General features: G+C 34.5%; 1 protein-coding gene across 1 annotated transcript in view; it reads right to left on the minus strand.

The window, feature by feature from the left end:
- Nucleotides 1–26,019, minus strand: part of TMEM232 (transmembrane protein 232) — a 204,075-nt gene that overhangs the window by 147,920 nt on the left and 30,136 nt on the right. Inside the window, exons 4-6 of the mRNA XM_069088045.1 lie at nt 25,237–25,394; nt 14,540–14,639; nt 9,242–9,399 (exon numbers count right to left, since the gene is read on the minus strand). Coding sequence (XP_068944146.1) covers nt 9,242–9,399; nt 14,540–14,639; nt 25,237–25,394 — 416 coding nt within the window. The remainder of the gene's footprint in view (nt 1–9,241; nt 9,400–14,539; nt 14,640–25,236; nt 25,395–26,019) is intronic.

Consider the following 26,019-nt stretch of genomic DNA (forward strand, 5'->3'; position numbering starts at 1 on the left):
ATGTTGGGCCCAGGACAAAGCTTGAAAAAGAACAGTTTAAAGGACCTGAGACCAACAGTGCTATCTCCCACACCCCAGGACTAGGATTGCTTATAATAATAAGCTGCTAAAAATTAAAAAAAAATGAGCAAGCTAAGGAGAAAGAACCCAACCACAGACAGTTACTATGGGAATAGAGAAGAATGAGGTCCATCTTCAGAGAAAAATACTGAAGCAAAAAAAATGGCCTCTCCTGCCCTAAAGAGTAATACCAAATGGTCACCTGCCCAAAAAGATTTCATAGAAAAACTCAAAAAAGACTGCAAAAATCAAATAAAAATGACTGAGGGATTTTTTAAAAAGTAAGAACAATTCAAGAAGAACAAGAGTATGAGAATAAATCTTAAGAAAGAAATGACTCCTTGAAAATTGGAATTGGGCAAAGGGAAGCCAGTAAAGTTATAAGAGACCAAGAAATAATAAAACAAAATATAAAGATTGAAAAAATAACAGTGAATGTGAAACATCTCATAAGAAAATAACAAATGAGGGGCAGATAGGTGGTTCAGTGAATAGAACACCAGCTCTGGAGTAAGGAGGACCTGAGTTCAAATCTGGCCTCAGACACTTAACACAAAACACTAGTTGGGTGACCCTGGGCAAGTCACTTGACCCCAATTGCCCTACCTCCCCCCCTCCAAAAAGCAAGAGCAAAAGAAAATAACAAATGATCTGGAGAACATAACAGATAAAGAGGAGAAAACATAAGAATAATTGGATTATCTGAAAACTACTACTAAAAAAATAAGGACCTTGTTACAAAAAGGTAAGAAATAATTAAAGAAAATTATCTTGAAATGTTAGAATAAGAGGGAAAAGTAGAAATAGAAAAACAATCAACTGATCACCACCTGGAGGAGACACTCAGAGGAAAAGCTACAAGAATATCATAGCCAATTCTGAAACCCCCAGGTCAAGGAGAAAATATTATAAGCAATAAAGAAAAAAACAAGTAAAAAATGGCAGTCACGATTAGAATTACATAATACCTAGCAATGGCTATACTAAAAAAACACAGCTCTTAGAACACTACATATTTAAGAGCAAAAGAACTGGGGTTATGGCCAAAAATATCATATTCAGCAAAATTGAGTATAATCCTGAATGAAAAAAAAAATGGACTTTCAATGAACTGACAAACTTTCAGGATTTTATTGCAAAAAGACAAGAACTTAGTAGAAAATTTGACAGATGCAAGAGAAATAAAAGGTAAACATCAAAAATAATTGTAAGGGACTCAATAAGAACAAATTGTTTGCTTTTTATATGTGGAAATGTAACCCTTATGTCTAAGATTGTCATTAGTAATTGTGTAGTTTGAAAGAAAGAATTGAGTAGAGGTTAGTATGATGTAATTCTAAAAAGTAAAAGGCTGTAGGAACAGGTAAAAAGAATAATTATCTCATCCAAGTGAAATATGAGAGGAAGAATTGATACAGAGAAATTAGATGGGGTAGAAGAGGAGGTGGTTATTCTAGAACCTTACTCTCATCAGGAATGGGTTGAAGAGGAAATAATATATATATATGGGTATACAAGTCTCCTAAACTCAGAAAGAAATAAGATGGTAAGGGGATAGGGAGAGGGGAGAAGATAAGGGAGGAATGGGGAATAGGATAAGGAAGAGTATATAAAAGTGTATAGATTAATGGGAATGGGTAAAGAGAGAAAAACATATATATTTAGGAGGGTATCAAAATCTAAATTCAGAAAGAATTGAGGGTAATGGGATAGGGTAGAGGAAGAACTTAAGGGAGTGATTCTCAGAGAGTGGGGCAAATTAAGGAATAGGAGGGCAAGGTAGCAGGTAAAGTAGAAGAGTGAGGAGGGATAGGAATGGGGTGAGAAGGATAGTGAGGAAAATAGGAAGGAGGAAAATTGTATTGTTAATGTATTTTTGCTTACTGGGAAGATATTTTCCATGCATTAATAGACCCATGTGACCTGCCTGAGTCACATGGAAGCCTGAGTCACATGAGTATAGGTGTGAGGAACTTGCTGAATGGGTGGAGCAGGAAGTGGGGGAGCAGGAAGGGGTGAAGCAGAGCTGAGAGGAAGTTGGTCAGAGCAGTCAGAGATGTGGGTGAGAACAATTAGAGCTGAGGAAGAGAGAGAAAGCAGGCAATGAGCTGAGTGTGCTTTGTGGGAAGGCCCTACCAGGGGGAAGGCCTAGGGATGGTGGTGGCCCCTGCATTGTTATTGTGTATATATTTATTTGTCACTATGATGGATTTGGCTCTCTGGCACTAGGAATTGGCTTTCTGGTGTTTGAATAATTGTTTTGGTTCTGTCTTACATGTGGAGACTCTGTTATATTTTGCAATTCAGAAATAAGCCGGCATGGTTTAGAATGTGAATGGAATGAATTTACCCTTAAAATGGAAACTGATAGCATATTAACAATTTGAATTCAACAATATGTTGCTTTTAGGAAACATTATAAATATTAGAGATACACACAAATATAAAATAAAGGTCAAGAGTAGAATTTATGATGTAAAAAAGCAGGGAGAGTAACTTCAGATGAAGTTGCTAGATTCAGTAGTATCAGACCTCAAACTATATTATAAGATGAGAGCAGGGTTGAAATATAAAATGGATTATTTTGATCATTTTAAATTAAAATTTTCCTGAATAAATAAAATGAATGTGGCCAAGAAGAGAGGGAATACAGAAAAATTGGGGAAAAAACCTCTCATAGACAATTTCCCAGATAGAATGTGATTGATCAAAACACTGCTGTGGCATAGGAAATGATGGTAGATTTAGAAAAATATGTGAAGACTTGAACTTATGAAGGAAGATGATATCTACCTACAGAGAAACAGATGACAAGTGGAAATAAACATAAATCTTATGAATATGTATTTGAGCATATATATATATGAGTGTATGTTTATGGATATCTATGTATACATGTGTGTGTATCCACACTTAACTGTAACCATCTTTGGGGGGGAGAAAAAATAAAGCAAAAAGTGAACAGCTGAGGAAAAAAGAAAGCATACAAGGAAGCAAAGAAAATATGGACAGCTTTGAAAATAATGTGCAGTATTTATTACATAGGTTTTCTTGAGATAGAAACTTACTGCTTTATATTGAATCCTCTCATGTTCTGCTGTGTACATGGCAATATTTCTTTTTTCTTTTATTATTCTGTATTTAAGTTTTAAATACATTCAAATATAGTTAAAAAATAAAATAACTATAGAAAATATAAAATAATTGGGAGTCTACCTGCCAAGAAAAACCCTGGAATTATATGAATACAGTTACAGATCACTTTTCATACAAATAAAGTCAGATCTAAACAACTTGTGAAATATTGTTATGTGTAGGCTGAGCCAATATAATAAAAATGACAATTCTGCCTAAGTTAATTTACTTATTCGGTGTCATATCAATCAAATTACCCCTAAAAATTATTTTATACAGCTAGAAAACAAATAAAATTCATCTGGAAGAACAAAAGGTCAATTACATCAAGGTTATCAATGAAAAGAATTGTGAAGGAAGGTGGCTTAGCAGTACTAGATCTGAAACTATATTACAAAGTGGTCATCATCAAAACACTTTGGTGATGATTAAGAGAAAGAGTGGTAGATCAATGGAATAGATTACATATACAATACACTGAAGTAAATGACCATAATAATCTAGCATTTGAGAAACCCAAAGATCCAAGATTTTTGAACAAGAAATTACTATTTGAGAAAAATTACTGGAAAAACTGGAAAGGAGTCTTGAAGAAACTAGATATGGACCAAATCTCACAACTCATACCATGATAAGGTCAAAATAGGTCCATGGTTTCTAATTAAGTGTTATATCATAAGCAAATTAGGGAAGCATGGAATATTTTACCAGTTGGGTTTATGGATAAGGGAAGAATTTGTGAACAAACAAGAGATAGAGCATTATGGAATAATTTTGATTAAATCAAACTAAAACATTTTTGCTTGTTGTGTTTGTCCTTCATTTTTGAAGAGGACCATGACATCAGTGAGATGATGACATGACTTGCAGTTGAATTTGATTTAGGCAAGGGACAAAAGCAATGCAGCCAAGATTAAAAGGGAAACTGGAAACTGGGGTAAAATTTACAGCAGTTTCTCTGATAAAGAACTCATTTATCAAATATAGAGAAATTGAGTCAAGTTTATAAGAATAACACCATTCCCCAATTGATAAATGATCAAAGGATACAAAGAGTTTTCACAAGAAATAAAACTATCTATAGTCATATGAAAAAAAAAAAATACCCTAAACCATGAGAGACAAATGGGAAGTAAAACAACTCTGAAGTAACACTTTGTAACTATCAGATTGACTAATATGAAAGTAAAGGAATATGACAAATGTTTGAAGGGATATGGAAGAACAAGGACATAAATGCACTGTTGTTGGAGTTGTGAACTGATCCAACCATTCTGGAAAACAGTTTGGAACTATGCCTAAAGGGCTATAAAACTGTGCATACCCTTTGATCCAAAAATACCACTACTTGGTACCTCAAGGAGCTCAAAGAAAAAAAAAAAGGACCTTTATATACAAAAAATATTTATAGTAGCAATTTTTGTTGTGGCAAAGAATTGGAAATTGAGGAATGGCTGAATGAATTCTGGTATGCGATTACAGTTGAATAATATTGTGCTATAAGAAATATCAAACAGGGTGGTTTCAGAAAACCTGGGAAGACTTATGTGAATTGATGTGAAGTGAAATGAACAGAATCAGGAGAACATTGTACACAGTAATAGCAATAATGTATGAAAATCAACTGTGAATGACTTAGGTATTCTCAGTACAACAATCCAAGTAATACAGTGATCCAAGATAATTCCTGAAGGATTTGTGATAAATACCATCCACTTCCAGAGATAAATGATGAAACATAGTTAATATGGAAATGTTTTGCATAGCTATGCATGTATTATCTATATCAAATTGCTTGCCTTCTCAAAGAACGGTTTGGAGGGGGAGAGACAGAATTTGGAACTCAAAATTTAAAAAAAAAATGAATGTTGAAAACTTTTGGTTATATGTAAGTGAGGAAGAAATAAAAATTGAATGTAAAAAAGGAAAAAAATCAACAGTCTGAATCATAATCAAGATATAAAAGGGAGAAAAATCACAGTGAGTCATTTTTCTAATCCAGGTAACTACAGAAGGAAAGACATCTGTAGGAACTGAAGAGAGGAGCTAATCAGGAGGAACACTTGAAGCCTTTCAGTACTAGAACTAAATGAAAGTCTGTAGTAGTACACTAGGAAAGAAAGAGGGTCCAGGTCCAATACAGAAGGATCTTTCATTGTACACACATTACCAACATTGTGTCACACGTTACCCAGAGTGAGGTCATAGATCAAGCCTCAGGAAAGGACCTAGAACTAGGTGTTGGTAGATGAAGAACAGTTGCTGGGACTTGTTCCAAGGCAAGGAGTCATCTTGACCTGATGCTAGCAATATTCTAGGCAAGAAATAGGAACTAAGGCTAGCAGCAACTGTGGGACGTGGGAGCTTCAGATCTAGCCTCAGTTCAGTCTGAAGCTTGCAATCAATAACCAAGGCATTGAACTCAGACAGAAGTTAACCTTTGCTAAACATGCAGAGCTTTCCAGTCCTGACAGAAGCTGGGATCAGCATTAGTCTACTGGATCTCTAATAAGGGTCAAGCCTACAGATGTATTGTTTTGATAAAGTCAAGAGCCTTTAAAGTTCAGAAAAGGAGGCCTAAACCACAGTGCTCTGGAAGAGATCACAGTGGATTCACTGAAACATTGCAGGTCTTCAGCCTGATCTGTCCGTGAGATCCTTGAAGAAACACTTAAAATCTAGAGAAAGTACCAGCAGGATTCAAGAGAACAAAAAATAGGACCAAACATCACTTAAACATTCCCACAGAAATGCCACAAAGTCTGGCCCTAACACATAGTTGGAAGTCCGGAAGTATGGGTAAACAGAAAAGGAATGCATACAGAAACATTGGCACTACTCAAAACACTCTTGGTCAAAATTTCAGCTAGAAAACTTGAAAGAAATGAAACGAGAACTTGTTTGTTTTTTAAGTATAATGTGATTTTATAAATGAAATCAAAGAGAGGGAAGAATTGAAAAAGAAATGAGAGTTGTGGAGAAAGACTTAGAAGGAAAATAACAGTTTAGCACAAAGAGATATAAAACTTTACCCAAGTAACAGATGACTTGAAAATTAAAATGAATCAAATAATTCCATGAGAAAACAAGAAATATTCAAAGTCTGAAGTAATCTAAGAAAACAGAAAGTATTTTCAATCAAAAATAAGTGATCTGTAAAACCAGTCAATGAGAGATTATTTAAGAACCACTGGACAACTTAAATACCACAATGTAAAAAAAAATTTAGACATCATATTTCAAGAGATTATGGGAAAAAATTGGCCAGATCTCTCAGAACCAATGAACAAAAGTGAAAACAGAAACCTCTTAAAAAAACCCAAATAAAAACTCTCCAAAGGTCATTGCCAAAATCCAGAGTTTCTAACTTTAGGAGTGGGATCCTGTGGCCTTGAGGCCACAAGTGGCTTTCTAGGTCCATGGATGTGGCCTTTTAACTGAGTTCAAGTTTTACAGAACAAATTCTTTTATTAAAGGGATGTGTTCTGTGAAGTTAGGATACAATCAAAGATCCACACTTGAGCACCTACAGGGTCACCTGTGTCCTAGAGGTCACATGTTCCTTATCACTGTTCTAGGTCAAAGTAAATATACTGCAAGTTGATAGAAAGAAAGAGGTGAAGTACTGACAAATCATATTTAGGATTACATAGAATTTAGCAGCTACCATGATAAAACAGTAGAGAGGTTAGCATATGATATTCCAGAAGGCAAAATATATAAACACTAAGAATAATTTTACACAGCAAAACAGTACAAACATACAAGGGGGAAATAGACTTTAATGAAAGAGAAGATTTACAAGTATTCATGATGGAAAAACAGTAGAAAATTTTAATTAAAAAAAGGAGTAAAAATATTTAAAAGATTAAACAAGAAAGAAGAAAGGCCTACATTTCCAGTAACCAGTTTAATCAGCTTCATTTAGGGAAAGTAATGTGTGTGTGCAAAGCCCTCTTAATCACAATATCCTTGTAGTCAATAACAAGAGTTTTAGTCAGGCTACCTGTCCATTAATCAATTGTCCCCATGATCTCTCTCCTGAAAGTTCCCTGTGAATCTGTGTACCAACAGTAACAGACATTAAGGACAGAGACCCAGATTTATGGGCTATCAACAAGGTTATGCATTCACTGTCCAACAAGCCACAGTCCATGCTTGTCCTTTAACCATGAGGGTCAAGGGCTGGGATGCTGTATGCCTGCATGTCTGTGATCAATAAACTGCCTGATTGTAATGGCAAGCACAGAAGTAGTTCATGCCTTGTTTCAGCTATTGAATTTGACACCTTGTTTCAGTTCAAGTTTCTTTTGAGCCCTGTATCAAGTCTGTTAAACAGAACATGTGAACCCCACAGCTTGTGAATCCTAGAACTCACGAACTCCTGCAACAGGAAGGGAAGGAGCTAATGACCATATATAAAGAGAGTTCTTGGCTAGAAACAGCAGAACTGAGAAGAGGACTCTTGTAGTGGCAGAGTCAAGAAGAAGAAAGCTTGTGGCATCCCGGCACTCTGTTTGTATGCTGTATCTGTGTTGATGTTTGTTTGTGATACTTTGTATGGAAGCCCTGGGGCCTTACTGGAAGCCCTGAAAGAGGATTTTCTGGTTGTATGTTTACATAAGTCCTGGAGGAGGGTTTTGGAGGCCCTGGGACTTTACTGATGATTTGTACTGACCTCTTGGACCTTGTTTGTGGGTCTGTGTTGATTTCTATGTTGATGATTTGTGTTCTCAGACCTTGTTGGTGGGTCTGAGTTGATTTCTCAGGCAGATAGTGAATTGGTGATAGTGCTGCCAATGTGCATGAATATTATTGTGGCTCTGTCAAGCTTCGTCTTCCCAGAAACAGGAATTGTAAAGGACTTGAGGTGGACTGGACACTACGAACTTCAATATGAAATGGGAACTGGATGAAGAACTGGACAAGGAGTTGGACAAGGAACTGGGAGCTGCCTGCCTTTGAACCCAGGTGACAATTGGAGCCATGAAAGAGGAACCATGGAGGCTGAGAGCCAGCCTTGAGTCAAGCTGAAAGAAGACTTTACTTGGATACTATGTACTGACTGAGAAGATTATGATTTACGGTGACCTAGGGGTGGAGAACTTTGACTCTTGTACTTTGTGACCCTGCCTTAGGGATGATTGAATGATTGAGTTACTAAATGATTGAGTTACTAAATAATTGTACTTTGGTGAAAACTATGTGGCCATTTTAGTGATAAGTTGTTGAGCTGTGACATGGTGAATGCTGTACCTTGCTTTTCTGTGAATGTTTTGCTCTGATTCTTTATTGAATAGAGAGTTCACTATACTGTGTGATCAGAATCTTGAGATATGTTCACAGCAGCAGTCCTCTGGAAAGCTGCTCGTGCGTGGCTTTACACTGATTGATTCTACTTCAATGCTTATGTTCCTCTTTATGTCTCAACCTATGGTCTCCACACAAAACCGGATGCACCAACTGTACATAGCAGGTGATATGGTGGATAGAGTTCCAGGTCTGGAGCCAAGAAAACTCATCTTCCTGAATTCAAATCTGACTTCAGACACTTACTAGCTGTGTGACCCTGGGCAAGTCATTTAGCCCTGTTTACCTCAGTTCCTCATCTGTAAAATGAAATGGAGGAGGAAATGGCATACCATTCCAGTACCTTTGCCAAGAAACTTCCAAATGCTTTCACAGAGAATCAGACACAACTCAACAACAATGGAACAAATTTTCAAGTCTGTTTTTTTTTTAATCTGCAATACCAGTGCTTAGAACAGTACTAGAAGCAAAGTAAGTTCTTAATAAATTTTGTTCATTGATTCATTTGTCATTATGCCACCAAAGTAATAGTTATATTAATTTTTAAACTAAAGAAATCTTAGAAAATACATTAATTATGATTAAATATTTTGGATCTATATATTAATAGCTGTGTTGTTTACACAGAGCTGTGGAAATCGGTCCAGCTAAATATATCTTTAGTAATCCTTACTAAACAGCAAGCATGCTTTTAAAATCATACTAATGCTATCTGATGTATTAGATGATTACCCACCATGCCAGGAAAATCCACATCCTGCTTTGTATTAGGGTCTATATGTCTTTCAGAAAACCCTTCTGGATTGCAAATGACTGTACCAGTCTTCTGCATAAAAGCCATACTCGAAAGGATGTTGGGATATTTACAGTAGGTGCCTTCACAAAAACAAAGTGCTATTTTACGGGAAAAAAGTTTCCAAAACATTATTGTTTTACATTTAATTCTATATGCCTTTTACTTACTATACTATATTTAACTTCAGTACTTAAATTGTTTTAATTTTAATTAAATTAATTAATAATATATTTATTTATATATTTATATTAATATATTTTATATTATATAAGATATATTATCATACATAGCATATATTATATTATATTGATGCGTAATATTTTATACACAAAAATAATAATAAATTAATAATAAAAACTATGTAAATAAAAAATTAATCTTAATCAATTAAGATTTAGAAGTCATATTTATGGATCTTTGTGAGGCAATATAATATTGCAATGTAAACAAGTCAAAAGTAAACAGTTTATTATGACTAAATGATAAGTTAAATATAATTATTCCTCAATTATGTATGGAGGCTACCTATTAGACATAAAGACATAATAGAGACATAATAGATGCATAATCAATACCCAAGAATTATTATATGATCAACAACCCCAATCCATTTATTTTTAGCTCAGTCCTTTCCAAAATACTGGTATCAACTGGTGTCATTCAAATGCAGATTCTTACTTAACACACTCACTATTTTCCTTCCAACTGAAGCTTCAGACTCATTACACACTTTTAAGGCTCACTGCCTCCAACAAGTCAATCAGGATACTGCTAACTTTCAGGAAACAAAGTGTGGAATATTATAGAGCTAGTCTTGGAATTAGGAAGACCTAGATTAATGTGACCCTGGTCAAGTCATTTGAGCTTTCAATGCCCACAGAAAATTTTCTAAGACTATAAATTCAAAGAAGGTTAAGATCCATGCTAATAAAAGTACTTCTTTGCTATGAGCATGCCTGAGAGTAACTTCATGAGACATCCCTTACAATCCCAGGAAGGGAAGCAAAGGACTTCCAACCAAAATCTTCAAATGTGGATTCTTCAAACTTGAACCTACTTTCTCCTAGTCTTTTATATACTTGTAGGAGGACATGTCATGGACTTTATGAAGGATAATTAATTCTAATTGAAATAAGATGATAATCATGGGGAAAAGTCCATAAGCCACAGCATTTAGAAAGATAGTCCATTGGCTCTGTGTTATCCCTAGATTCCTGAGGGGAGCTGAAACAACCGTGGTCTGGGGACCTCTAAGTTTGGGTTAAAAGAATATTTGCAAGGCATATAGTGAACTTATATATGTACATGATGTCTCTTGGTACAGAATATAATCCCTATGAAAGCAGCAAATGTTTCTTTTTGGTCTTTGCCTAGGCCCAGTGCCTAGTACATGGCAGTACATGGTAGACACTTTAACAAATGCTTATTGATCGATGGGCCTGCTGTGCCTGCAAACTTCAAGGAAAGTGTTCCTATTGTTTCTCTTCAGGGAAATGCTTTAAAGCAAATTAGGGATCTTGAGGCATGAAGGTGAGGGAGAAGTACAAGCACACTGTCTGATTCAACCGCATTATATCAAATGAGGTTACAAGAAGATAAAGAGAGGCAAGGAACATACAGTTTTTAACGTCTAATACCATGAGTTTTAATTTTAAGTAAAATACTACAGAATTGTAAGATTCTGAAAAGGCATATGTCATGATCAAAATGACACGTGAAGAAATTATTTTTGCTGCTTTGAAATGATAAATTGGAAAGAGATTAGAGAAAGAGATGGTATCAAGTTGGAATGACAGAGTAAGAGAATTTCAGCCATGAAAGAGATTTCCAGAGTCAGCTAGTCCAACACTTCCTGAATAATAATTCAATCCATATCTCCAACAAGAAATCATTTAGTTTTTGTTTGAAGGCCTTTGGTGAGGGGATACCTCCAAGTGCAAGCTAATTCTACTTTCTCAATCATCAGAAAGCTTCAGAAGAAAGCTGAAATCTACCTCTCTTCAACTTTCACTTGCTCTCCCTTATTCTGCCCTCTGTAGCAAGGAAAACAATTTTAATTACTCCTCCAACATGAAAATCCTTCAAATACTTGAAATTTTTTTCCCAAACTGTTCCAGGATAAAACCCTTTATTTCTTTTCACTGACCTAAGCACAATACACCATGATTTTGAAAACCTTCTCCATTTTTATCATTCTCCCTCCAGACACTTACACAGTTTGCAAATGTGTTTTAGAAAATGCAGTAAACCAGAAATGTGCATATATGATACCAGATGCTCCCTGACCAGAGCAAAACATAGCAAAACAACCACTTTCCTAGTCCCAAACACTGCCTCTTTCAATGCAGCTTAAAATCATAGGATTTTTGGGGCTGCCATGTCAGTGCTGTTTCATACTGACCTCGCAGTCTACTCAACCTTCCAGATTTTTTTTAATGACAAAATGCTGTCTACCCATGCCCTCTACATTCTGTACTTGTGAAGTTGACTTTCTGAACCCAATTTAAACTTTATTTCCCTGTCACCTTGAGGATCAATATAAAATCCTCTGGCACTCAAAACCCTTCATAATCCACATCCCCTCCTCACTTTTTAGTCTTATATCTTATACCCCCAATTACATCCCACATCCTTTGTAACCCAGTGATATGGTCATTCTTTGTATTTCTCAAACAAGGCACTCTGTTCCATCTCCAGGCATTTTCACTAGATGACACCAATATCTGTAACGTTCTCCTTCCTCATTTCTGCCTACTAACTTTGCTGGCTTCCTGTAAGTCCAACTTAAAATCTTATTTTCTACAGAAAAATCTTTCTCAGTCCAGCTCAATTCTAATGCCTTCTCTTTGCTGATTATTTCAAACTTATTTTGTATATACCTTGTTTGTACATAATAGTTTATAACACTGACCTCCTGGCTTTTCCAAGAACAAGACACCCTATCTCTCAACAGCAGGATTGTTCTCTAGTTGCTTGTTCCCAAACCTGGATTACTCTCTCTCCACTGCTCTGACTACTGAGCTCTCTGGCTTTCTTAGGTAGCAATTAAAACCCCATTTTCTATAGGAAGTCTTCACTAACCTCTGAATTCCAGTGTTTCTCTTCTTTTAGTTATTTCCATTTCCCCCCCTGTATTTAGCTTGCTGTGTGTGTACTGTGTGTGTGTGTACTGTGTGTGTGTGTATGTGTGTGTATGACATGTATAATTTGCATGCTGTCTCCTCCATTAGGTTGTAAGCTCCTTTAAGGCAAGTACTCTTTTACCTCTTTTCGTATCTCCAGAACTTACAATAGTGACTGGCACATAGCAAGTACTTGATAAATGTTTAAGTTGAATCAAATAAGTAACTTCAAGATAAAAAAGGGAACATTATCTGTAAAAATGGTACAGGATGACAGGTCAGAAATGGAAAGATATTTTTATTAACCACTTCTCTCTACTGATATATTCCTGACCTCTGTGAAGGTATAAACAAAAATAAAAAATAGGACAGAGAAGAGACTGCATGTAAATCATTACTTAAAATTTAGATAAAAAGTCTTTCTCTATTTTTGTATGATTTCTAGCAAAAAGACTAATGTTGATAAATAAGGACTTTTGCAAGAAAGAATTGGCAATAAATTTTTTTTCTAAAATCAATGGTTGCTTTCTTCGTTTGTATATTTAATTTGGTAATATAGTCAATAATAACAACAACATTTCAGTACTTTCTCAATTTTTCTAGACTTTAGAAGCTGTAAGGGTTATGGGATTTAAAGATCTTCCATGCCCCATTGGACTTGCTGACATAGCAGGAAGGGGCGGAGCAAGAGGAAGCGGAAGCCAAGCTGGAGTTCCTGCAGTGGCTGGCGGTGGCGGTGACAGCGGCAGCAGCAGCAGAGGCAGCGGCAGTGGCAGCGCGAAGCCCTTTTTGAGTTAACCAGAATTTCTGCTAAGGACTCCTGCTGAGGACTGCCAGGGGCTGGAGCTGCTGGGAGCACGCTTCCCGGACGCTGGGTGGTTGCTGTGAGTGGGGAGGGGAGGACCTTTGCCTGAGGTAGCCTGTTCTGTTTTAAAGGCTTGAAAATGTGGGTGCTTTCTACTTTATCTACCTGTGCCAATATCATAACTACTCTGATGGCTTTCACTTTCTGGTTTTGGGACTCAGTCTTTTGGTATCTTAATAAATTTTATAGTTTATTTCCCCATATGGCAAGCATGATGTATTTTGTGATGGATAATTATATCAGCATATTTGTAATCTCCATAGGCATTGTGAATATGGCATTGCTGATATAGAAGCTAAAGTATCAGCCACTGATGGATTGTATTCAAGTGTATAGCCATAGCCAAATTAAAAAAAAGTGTCACAATATTTAGCATTGAGGCTATTTGAGGATTTGTATGACCCAAGAGAACCATAAGAACATTACAGTATTAGAGAAAAGGGCTATAACTGTACTTTAACTGATATAAGGCATTGTCAGAAGAGGAAACTCTCTCTGTCACCTCTACAACTTAGAGCATTAGAGAGTTTCCTAGAGCACTGAGAAATTAAATGGGCTGCTCAGAATCACTCTGCCAAAATTTGTATGAGGTTTTCCTTGCTCTGAGGCCATCTCTCTATCCATGCCTCTCTACCACCTCTCTTTACAATAATAACTTTCAAATTATGTAACACACTCATTATTCATAATACCCTTTCATTCAAGTATCTAGGTAATAAAATTTTTCTAGATGATCACTATACCAAATTAAGTGTAAAATATGTCTATATCATTAGGTGACAAAGCATAATTAATTACATGAAAACATTATATACATTTAGAATGCCTACTATTCTTATTCTTCACTAATATTTAGCAGGACTCTGAAGGGGATACATACATGTATTTCAGATAATTTTTGGATGTCCATTATTTTTTAAAAAATGACATCTTTTGTTTTTATTTCACATTTGCTGCTAAATATATTCCCTTTCTGTCCTCTACAAAACAATGTAATTCTTGTAACAAATTTATTTAAAAAAACTCTGTGGATAATTATTATACAACATTCATTTTAATTTATTCCCATTTCATTTTTTTAAAAAGTTCCATTTTAAATACATTTAAGAACATAATACATAATGCCTTGTGCTTGTTCTGATATTTTTTTCCTATGTAAGCAGATATAATTCAAGATAATTATGATAATTTTAGATTTTCAATATGTAATATAAACAATTTTAAATTTAGTAAATAAAAAAGAGATCCTACCATTTAAATATGGTTGAAGTCTTTTTAACTGTTCTTCAAAACCTTCCAGATTACCATGCAGGTGATAAACAAAGAGCCGTAAAAAGGTCAAAAATCCAATCTGTAAAAAAAAAAAAAAAACACGCAGACACAAAGAAAGAGAAAGTGAATCCACTGTTACACTAGATCAAATTAAGATGTGAACATATTATTTAGAGAATTTTAAAAAGAATGTATGAACCATGCTATTATTTTGTACCATGTAAGAGAACTGTCACTGAATCAAAAGTATTTTCAGTTCACACTAGACTTAAACAGTACATGAAGTTTGATATGTAGGTTCAATTAAATGGTAAGATAATGTTGAAATATGTATATGTGTGTATACATATATGTATACATATATGTATATATTGGCAATTTTATGCAGTATAAAAGTTGAACTATGGAGAATAATATATAAAATACATGTCTCCCTCATTTGCACATATTTTTAAAAATAGCAGGAGTAATATATGCAGTAGAATATTTAGTATTTTATTTCTCACAAGTTACATATAAAAAGTCTTTAACATCTGTCTTTAAAATTTTGAGTTGCAAATTCTCTTCCTCCCTCCCTCCCCACCCTCCATCCCCCCATTGAGAATGCAAACAATTTGATATAGGTCAGACATGTGTAGTTATGCAAAAAATATCCATAGTCATCATGTTGTGAAAGAGAACACAAGCACAAAAAACTCAAGAAAAATAAAAAAAATTAAAAGTATGTTTCAATCTTTATTCAGACATCATCAGTTCTTTCTCTGGGGATAGATAGCATTTTTCATCATAAGTCTTTCAGAGTTGTCTTAGATCATTGGACTGCTGAGAATAGCTAAGTCATTCACAGCTGATCATCCTACAATATTGTTGTTACTTTGTACATAGTACATTTCGTTATAGAACATCTATTTCAATATATAGTTAACTATAGAACATCAATGTAGTAGGATAATCATTATAAATTATTTCTGCATCATTTCCAAGAGGCAACAGGAACATAAGCCATGAGAACTGATTGAAATGATTCTTCAGCTGGAAATTTTCCATGAATTAGTGGGTTTTCTTAAAATTTAATTTAATCCAATTTACATTACTAACCTACTTTACCAGCTATATAAAAATTTAAGATAGAAATCTACATTAATATACATTATATATTATATGTAATATATATAATATACATATAATTAATATACATACTGATAAAGGGTATCCTTATTGAGGGTTTTTTAAAGTAACCATTCCATAGTAAACCACATCCAAAAGCTGCATTGTGTTTGTTTGTTGTCTATTTTTCTAAAGCATTTGATTTGACAGAGCAGAATGTTACCTTAAAGGCTCTCATCCAGCAAGATTTCTCCTATGCTATGTCAGAATTATACAAGGTTCTTTGAAAGATATGAGGACAGAGATAACTTTTGGCAAAGGGATTAGCCACTGTCATGGAAAAGATGCTAGGCAAAATTCAAGTTGAAGATGGATTGGATTTCCCATAGATAATGAAGTCTTTTTGATGCTTCTATTTACAAATGACACCAGGTCAATAGCATTAATCACAGGTAGTTCAAAACCAATCACAAGGCAGCTATTGGCAGCAGTGGACAGTGGACCAGCCTGAAGTCAGGAGGACTTAAGTTCAAACCTGACTTCAGACACTTACTAGCTGTGTGACCCTGGGCAAATTATTTAACCCTGATTGCCTCCAAAACAAACAAATAAAAAAAAAGTCATGAGTCTGCCTTATCTACCAACACAGGAAAAACTAAATGGATGAAGAACACCTGTTTTTCCAGACTACAGAGCTTCTCCATGGATTTGTGTGTATTTATGCAGTTTTCCATATAGGTGCATGCATACACACACACATATACATATATAAATATGTCTGCCTGCATGTGAGTATATGAAATACCATACACATCAATGTATGTGTATACACACATAATAACTTACATATATCTACATAAATCCATATCTATATGAAATATGAAAATGAACATAATCCTGAGGAGAATGGAAAAGTTCATGATGGATGATTAATAAACTAGAAACAGAGTATTATGAAAGGATAGTAGATTTAAGGATACCTTTAAATAATTTATGAGCAATAAAGATGGGCTAGTCACATGACAAGAATGAAGAATAACTAATAGATAATCCATTTATTTTTATTTTTTGCTTTTTGGAGGAGGCAGGGCAGGGCAATTGGGATTAAGAGATTGGCCCAAGATCACACAGCTAATAAGTGTTAAGTGTCTGAGGTCAAATTTGAACTCGGGTCCTCTTGATTCCAGGGCTGTTGCTCTATTCACTGCACCACCTAGCCATCCCATCCATTTACTTGTTGTTGTTTAGTCATTTCAGTTGGGTCCAACTTTTTGTGACACCATTTGGAGCTTTCTTGGCAAATATACTTGAGTGGTTTACAATTTCCTTCCCTAGCTTATTTTACACATGAGGAAACTGACGTGAACAGGGTTAAGTGACTTGGCAAGAGCTAGATTTTTGACAAAGCTTGAGCACTATCAACATAGCCTTTGAGAATCCACATGAAGATGAGGTATAAAAATAAGACTTTCACTTAAGGTATGACATTTGTTAGGAATAAGTGTAAAATATTATACTTGCATTCAAAACATCAGCTGCCAAATACAGAATGAGGGAGAAAGAAGTCAGCAATAGTTCAAGTAAAAATGATTTAAGGATTTTAAAACGAATTAATAGTGTGAAAGGGTAACCAAAAAAAAGCTAATGGAATACAAAACTAAACTGAAAAAAAATAATATCCAAAAGAAGAGAGGTTAACTTCTTGTTGTACTCTGCCTTTTCCAAATCATACCTTTAGTGTTCTGCTAAGTTCTGTGACCCAGATTTTAAGAGGAATATTGACAAACTGGACAATGCTGCTCAATGAAGAGTGTTCAGGGTGGTGAAAGGCCTGGAGATCATATCACATAAAGATTAGTTGAAGAAACCATTTGACCAAGAGAAGTAAAGAGTGAGAGGGGATATATATATATATATATACACATTTTAGGTAATATTTTTAGGCTTGCTAAAGCAAAATTTAGACTTGATTAAAGGAAAATCATCCTAACTAATTCGATCTGTTCAAAAATGGAATTTTTTTCTTGGAAAGCAGTGGATTTTCTTTTACTGGAAGTCTTGTTTTAGAAATACTGTAAAGGAAATTTCAGTTTAGATATAGGTTGCACTAGATGACCCCAGATATCCTTTCAAAGTTGACATTCTGTGAATCTTAGTTTTGGCAATTCAGTGAAAATAGTAATTTGATATATTTGCTGAAAGTCTAAAAATGTTTTATACATATTCCTTAAGCTGTCAAAACAACTTGGTTCCTTCACTTTCAGATAATCTACATGGTTCTCCACTGATAAGATGAATAAGTCTCCTACATATGTCAAAGGTACTCATTGATTCAATCTTACTATTAACACTAATTTAGCAAGTATTTAATATTTAATGAGTACCTATGATGCAATAAGATGAGTAAGACACAGTCCCTGACCTTAAAGATCTTACAGCTTATTAAAAAAGATAATAATATATTCATTAATTTAATCATTTATTCAACACATTTACTGAACATTCAATATGTACAAGGCACTTTCCTAGGCATTCATTATAGGAGATAAAAGATGAAAAAGTCACAGTCAATAATCTAAATGAACTTTAAAAATAGTTAGGGAAGCAAGATCAATGCATAAATGCAAGGCAGTCAGTGATAATTGCTAAAAAGGAGGTATAAATGAAGTGCTGAAATTTTAAGGAGGCTGTTGCAAGAAGTAATGAGGACCTGAATTAAAACAGTGACAGAGGAAATACAATGAACAGGGCATATATGACACTTTGTAAAGGTTTAATTAATAAAACTTGACAATTCACTGAATGTTGGCTATAAGGAAGGGATGAATAAAATAATAATTCTGGGTTGTGAGATGGGCTGATTAAATGAATGACATTACTAATAACAGAAACAGGAAAGTTACATGAAAGGTATAGACTGGGGGAAGGAATGATGTGTTAGCATTTCAGTTTTGAATTGATGGGACATTCAGGGGAATATATCCAGTAGGCAGTAGAGTAAAAGCAATATCATAATGCTCTGCCTGTATAGATTAAGCTACTTTCAATTTAAACAGCATTGAAACTATTTCTGAGTCACATTAGCATGACAGAGCTCTATGAGACAACAGAACTCTGCAAGAGAATGGAGGACCAGGGGACTAGGGGGCAGGAAACATATCTGGCTGTGTGGCACTACAGTAAGCCAGCAAGAAAACAGTGTTGCATCAATGTGGAGTCAGTTCTGTGCCCCCAAGGCTGATGAACCATGAATAGCTCCACCTGGGGGTAAAGTGAGGGATAGAGACCCAGCCTCCAGGGAAACCATCATTAAAAGGGAAGGAGCCACAAAGTAAGCAAAAGGGGGAATTGGGATGGGGGGGGGAAGAATGAAAAAACCCAAGATCTCAGGATGAAGAAAATTTAAATAAGCCTTTGATAAACGGATACATTAACAAGGAAGGTACTCAGAGAAAAAGGGAATATGGCCTCCAGATCAGGCAAAAAGTTCAGGCATCTGTGAAAAAGTATTACAAGACAAAAGTATATGAATCAATACCTTGTGAGCCATAAAGACAATGTGGATTCCCAAGAGAGAACAGAACTAAGGATGATGTTCCTGAATGGTTTAAAAAAGAAGTAAGAATTGTGAAATTAGAATTTTTGACCTTCACAGAAAAAAATAATTTTCAGAATCGAAAAAATTTAAGTCAGAGTGGCAAGTCTCACAAAAGAAACAAACAAAAAAATAATAACTGATTGGGAATGGAAATGCAATGAAATGAAGTACAATCAGGAAGAAGAGGAGAAGCAAAATTCAATAACATAAAAATAAGGTATGATCTCCATAAAAGTAGAAAAATATATTGATCTTGAATATAAGAAGACATAAAGGCAACTTAAGGATTACTGGTCTTCCAGAAGAACATGACAAGTCAAAAATCTGAATACCATATGAAATAATACACAAAACTGTCCATCACTTCAGACACAAAAAACAAAGTGCTAATTAAAACAATCCACAATTCACCTCAAAATAAAAAACTTATGCTGCAAAATTTGAAATATATGGTTCCCACTGACAAAAATTCGGTGACTAGGAGAAAGATCTCCAAGTAAAAAGGAAAGGAAATAAAAAATAAAAACCCCAAACCACAAGGCTAATCTGCACACTCCAGAAAAGAGGGACCAGAAGAGTTCAAGCTGAAGACCAAAGTGATCTATCTACAAATCTGAACCTAACCATTAATAAAAAATTAATAATAACAATAATAATGAAAAAAGGCATTTTGAACATTTCTAGAAAGAAAATAAGAGCTGAGAAAAGTATTTGCTTTTCAAATACTCCACATAATGGAAATGGACAATAACACCAACATAACAACAGAGATACTGGAAACATATTTTATATAAATACACACATGGAGACAAATTTAAAAGTAGAAGTTAAATGGAAGTGATCATATAGAAACAGACCCAAAACATGAACATAATACTGTGCCTTTTTTATGGTACTAAATTACAGAATGGGACAGTGTATAAAAGGGGGCAGTGGAGGAAGAAGAGAGAAAAAATGTGATATCCCCTAATTAAGTGATAAGCTAACAGTAAAGGGAAAATCACTCCTGTAAGTATCATAGGAAAAAGAGAGTCTAAAGGAGAATGAGTGAGGAGTGAGGAGACAAAGGGAGAGACTAGGAAGAGGGATACTGAGGAGAAAGAAAGTGAAAATTCTTGTAGTAGAGCACAGAAATAATATAAACCAATGTAAAAAGACAGGGATAGTAAATATATCCTCAACAGGCTATTATGAAATAAAAGTACTAAGAAATTACAAGCAATGGATGATTTCATTAAAACTAATGACAATAGTGAGAAAAGCATATCAAAAATTTTTGAGATACAAATAAAACATTTTGTACCTCCAAAACAATTTACATGCCATAACTGCAATTCATAAAAGCAATTCACATCTCTAAACACCTTCACCAACAAAGGATTGCAAAAACAGATCAATAAACTGAACCTGAAAATTAAAAAAAAAAGAAAACCAATTAATTTAAAAAACCCTATTAAATTCCAAGAAAGGAATTTTGAAAATCAAATATGTAATAAATTTGGTCAATTTGTATATTATTAAGTTTGATATTATAGTTGTACAATTTATATGCATACTATAATTGTATAAAATAAATATTATTAATAGCAAAAAATTTGAAAGAAAAATGGATATATTTATTTTTATTTATTTATTTTTTAAAGCAATCGGGGTTAAGTAACTTGCTCAAGGTTACACGGCCAGTTATTTCTGGGTGTGGTGCTAAGTATCTGAACCCAGATTCGATCCCCAGCTCATCCCGATACTGGATCTGGTGCTCTTACTTGCTAAGCCACCTGGCCACCGAAAAATGGATATATTTAATAAAACCAGAAACTATTAAAATAAACCACTGTCTTTGTAAAAAAAAGACTAAAACCAAAGAGCTTGTGAAAAAAATGAGAACAGGAAATCAAAACAAATTTAAATATTATTAGAAACTATTTTGCCAAATTATATGCTAAAAATTCACAACAAATTGAAGCATATTTACAAAAAATCCAGAGAACCAGATTAACATAACAAGAAATGAAGAATTTATCCCATTCTCAAAAAAAAATGGATAAGCTAAAAGTAACTCCTAACAGTAATAAAAGGACTAAATATATTTACAAGGAAATTTTATTTTAAAATTCAAAGAACAATGAATTCTAAGATTACATAAATCATTTGAAAAAGAGCAGAAAAGGAGGTCCTACCAAATTTCTTCTATGAGACAAACATAATATCAATATCTGAACCAATGAGAGTCAAGAGTTCAATACTAGGGGCGGCCAGGTAGCACAGCGAGTAAGAGCACCGGCTTCAGCATTGAGAAGACCTGGAGATCGAATCCCGGGCTCAGACACTTAGCAGCCACCCAGAAACACCTGGCTATGTAACCTTGAGCAAGTTACTTAACCCCAATTGCTTAGGGCGGCCCGCTGGCTCAGCGAGTAAGAGCACCAGCTCCAGTGTCAGGATGACCTGGATCAAATCTGGGCTCAAATACTCAGCACCACACCCAGAAATAACTGGCCATGTAACCTTGAGCAAGTTACTTAACCCCGATTGCTTAAAAAAAAAAAGTGTTCAATACTAAAGAACTAATGAAATGTAAAATTTTAAATTAAACTATTAGCAAAAAAGACTACAGCAACATATTACAAAGATTACACACCATGACCAAATTGGATTTAATACCAAGAATACCAAATTGGTTCACTATTATGAAAATTAGAAACAATAGAACATATTAGTAACAAGAAAAACAAAAGAATATACTTATGTCAATAAATGCAGAAAAAGCTTTTGATAGTATTTAACATTACTTCCTATCAAAAATACTTTAAAAAGAGAAATAAGCTGGCCTTTCTTTAATACATTAAATAACATCTTTCTAAAACTGTCAGTCTCATGGGATAAATCAGTCTTTTCTAGTAAGACCAGCATAAATCAAGAATGTCAATCTCAGAAACAACTAAATAAATGAAACAACTACAGAAAAAGTTGCAGGAATAACAGTAAATCTACACAAATCATCAGTATTTCGATGTATAACTCCCCATCAAAAGCAAAAAAAAATTCAATTTAAAAGAAACACAAAACGTATAAAAGAGTTGAGAATTTCCCTATCAAGACATACATGGCAACTATATGACAATTACAAAAATGCTCTTTACACATAGAAAGATAGATAATAAATAAATAGTGAAGCATTAGTTGCTGATATGTGGACTAAGATGATATAGTAAAAGGACAGAAATACCTAAATAAATGTACTTATTCAGTGTCGCAGCAATTATACTACTAAAGGATTACTTTATAAAGGTAGAAAAGCAGTAACACAATTCATATAGAGGAAAAGAAGGTCAAGGATCTAAAGGGAAAGAATAGGAAAAAAGTAGGAAGGGGTACTAAATATCAGATTACAAAATATATTACAAGCAGTAGCCCTAACTATAACCTAACCGTAAATTCATGTTTAGCTTTTTAAATTGCTTATAAATTATTTTTACCAAATATACTTTTTACCCAGAGGTACTATTATGGTTATAGCACACACTATACTACACTATAGCTGTCCCATGTTAACTTCCTGGAACCCAAGGGCTTCCCACTGGGCCAGCAGCCTACAGAGAAGAGTAACAGAGGGGATCCAGCTCATACTCAGAAAGGAGGGTAGAGGGCTAGCTTACTAAATATAATGGTAAGTCTGAATCCTATCACACTCACAAAATGATTTGGCATTGATAAAAAAAAATACGTAGATTGATCAATGGAACAGATTTAGTCGGAAATATACAGAAGCAAACAAATGCAGTAACCTAGTGTCTGATAAAACCAAAGATACCAGGTATTGAAATAAGAAGTCACTATTCAACAAAAACTCCTAGGGGAAAATATTGGAAGCCTTCTGGAAGAAATGAGGTATAGATAAATATCTCATATCATATGCCAAGATAAGATCTAGATGGATACAATACTCACACATAAAGTGTGTCATCATAAACAAATCAGAAGGGTAAGATCTATGGATAGGGAAATACTTCATGACCACACATAGAGAGGATCACAGAAGACTGAATAACAATTTTGACTACACAAAATTTAAAATATTTTGCAAAGAACAAAATCAATTCAGTTAAAATTGGAAGGAAAATTGATAACTGGAAAGAGGTTTTCAAAAAATTTCTCTGATAGGATTATTTCCAAGATATGCAAGGAACTGACTCAAACTTATAAGGGCCATTCTCCAACTTACAAAAGTCAAAGCATATGAATAGGCAGTTTGCTCAGGAAGAAATCTAAAGTATCAATAGCCATATAAGAAAACAAAATCACGGTCTAGATCACTAATGATTAGAGAAATGCAAATTAAAAGCTACTCTGAAGTTCTCTCTCACCTTCATCAGACTGCTAAATTTGACCACAAAAAAGAGAAAAATGACAAAAATTGGAGGGACTATGAAAAAAAAGACATTTTGATTCACTGTTCATACAGCTTTAAATTGATCTAGCCATTCTGGAAAGCAATTTGGAACTATGCCAAAAAGGTACTAAATTCTGCAATACCAGTAATAGGCCTATATCCTAAAGAGATAAGAGAAAAATAAAAAGAACCTACTTGTAAATAACAAAAAAACAAAGAAATCAGCCTGTTAAAGAAGTTCTTTTTATGATGGTAAAGAACTAGAAACTAAGAGTATGCATCAAATAGGAAACAGTTGAGCAAATTGTGATAGATGAATGTTACGTGCGCTAATAAGTGATAAAGGATATGGTTTCAAAGAACCCTGAGAAGACCTCAGTCAAAGGGACCTGAGATCAGAGAACAATCTATACAATAACATTATCACAAAGATCAAAAACTTGGAAAAACTTAAGAATTTGGATCAATGTTATGATCAGTTATGATTCCAAAGAACTAGTGATGAAACATGCTAACTCCCTCCCAACACACCAATGATTTACTTACAGCACAAATTAAGACATATTTTTGGACATAGTCAATGAGAGGATTTTTAAGGTCTGACTGTGTATCTTCAATGCAGGGAAGGGTAATGTTTGGGAGAGAAAATAGATTTTTGCTAAGCAAAAGAAAATTTTAAACAAATTTCAAAAAAATAATCAATTGTGATTATTAGAGTGACTGATATCAAAAGATTATTAGGCTGGCATATGAATTAGGGGCTAAAACCAAAAAATGTGGCTAAAACCACATTTTACAGCTTCACCCCCCCCCAAAAGATTGATATTAATGGAATAATTCATTACATAAATATAAATATCAACTTCATGTTAGGAGTTATAAGATTTAAATATCAAAGTAACAAAAGATTAACTATAGAAGAATATTGTTAAAACTAAGATTATCCAAGTATTTTTTTAAATTATAAAACAAAAATTACTAGATATAATAGGGAGGACTGGACTTGTGATTTCATCAGTTTAGTGTACTACTTGATGGGAAACTCTCTTGACCCACAAAGGCCATTACTTTCCCTGCAGTCTTAGGTTTTCCAGAGGTTAAATAACTGTCAGGGTCACACATCCAATATTTGACAGAGATAAGATTTCCTTATTCGGAAGACACCTCTCTATTCAAAATTCTGCCTCTTTGTAGGAAGGCAGAGATAGAGACTAAACCTGGGATCCCTTTGATACAAAAAAGGTCCCTTTGGTGAGGAAACAAATTCTTTCAAAATGGGATGGCATTTTCTCTGTAAATTGTAATTTTAAAGAGCTGCCTAGAGCACTGAGAAGCTAAGTGAATTGCCCTCTGTCTGATCCAGTGTCTTTCAGGCTTCAAGGCTGGTCACTATGACATGCTACTTATCACGCCTCTGGACATGTTAAATCAAACAATAAAGTATATATTAAGGAAAGAAAGAGAAAATTAAACTACAAAAGAAAAATTCATCATAAAGCTGAATAGCCCATTTAGGTCCTAAAATACATAGTATGTAGATATATGTAGCAAATTAGAAAAAAAATGGCAATTTTAAAGTACCTTTGTCAATTTTATTTCACTTGCATATAAATATGATTTCTGGGATGCATCACAGAAGATTCTATACGAAACTGATTCAGCAATGAAAAATAGTGTTGTCAGGTGGCTGCAGTTGAAGGAAGCATAATCCAAAGAAGTACAAAGCATATTTAGAGCTTCTGAAATATTAAAATTATTAGAATGAGTACACACAAAATCTTGGTATTGTTTTACAATTTATCTTGTGCCTTAATTTGGTCTTGCAAACTGTTAATTGTTAATTCACCTAAGTCAATGAACGATTAAAGACAATAAACAGTGATTTGAATAATCTTGTAGAATTTCACCTATCCCTGAATCACTTGGAACAACTGGAAGAGGTAAGACATTTGAAGAAGGCAGAGGAAAGGGAGCATACTAGCCAAGTTTTCCCAACATTCCCTTATAATCAGTGTGAAAATAATGTGTCAGATTGAATTTTAAGACAATGGAGGCAACAAAAGGTTGGGGACGACTTAGGACAATGAAAGGTACTGGAGACGTGACTGGCTAGGAGTAAAGTGTGGTGGCAATGACACAAGGTGTGGGTCTTAGGGACTCTGCTGGGGATAGTAGCAGTAGCAGAAGTATTGGCAGCTCTCACTGCCCAGAGCTAATAAGGGAATTGGACACCTGTTCAGAAAGAGATTCTATGAGACCTCTAGTACTGGGTATTGGTATTGGTAACTCCATTGCCCATTACCAGTTCCTGGACAGAGAGAAGCATAGTCACAAAAGAGCAGGGGCCTTACTTCCAAGTGGCAT

The sequence above is a fragment of the Petaurus breviceps genome, unplaced genomic scaffold, assembly GCF_028583685.1.
Source record: "Petaurus breviceps papuanus isolate PSGF00001 unplaced genomic scaffold, PetGlider_PUasm1.0 184, whole genome shotgun sequence".
In the NCBI taxonomy this organism is placed as follows: Eukaryota; Metazoa; Chordata; class Mammalia; order Diprotodontia; family Petauridae; genus Petaurus; species Petaurus breviceps.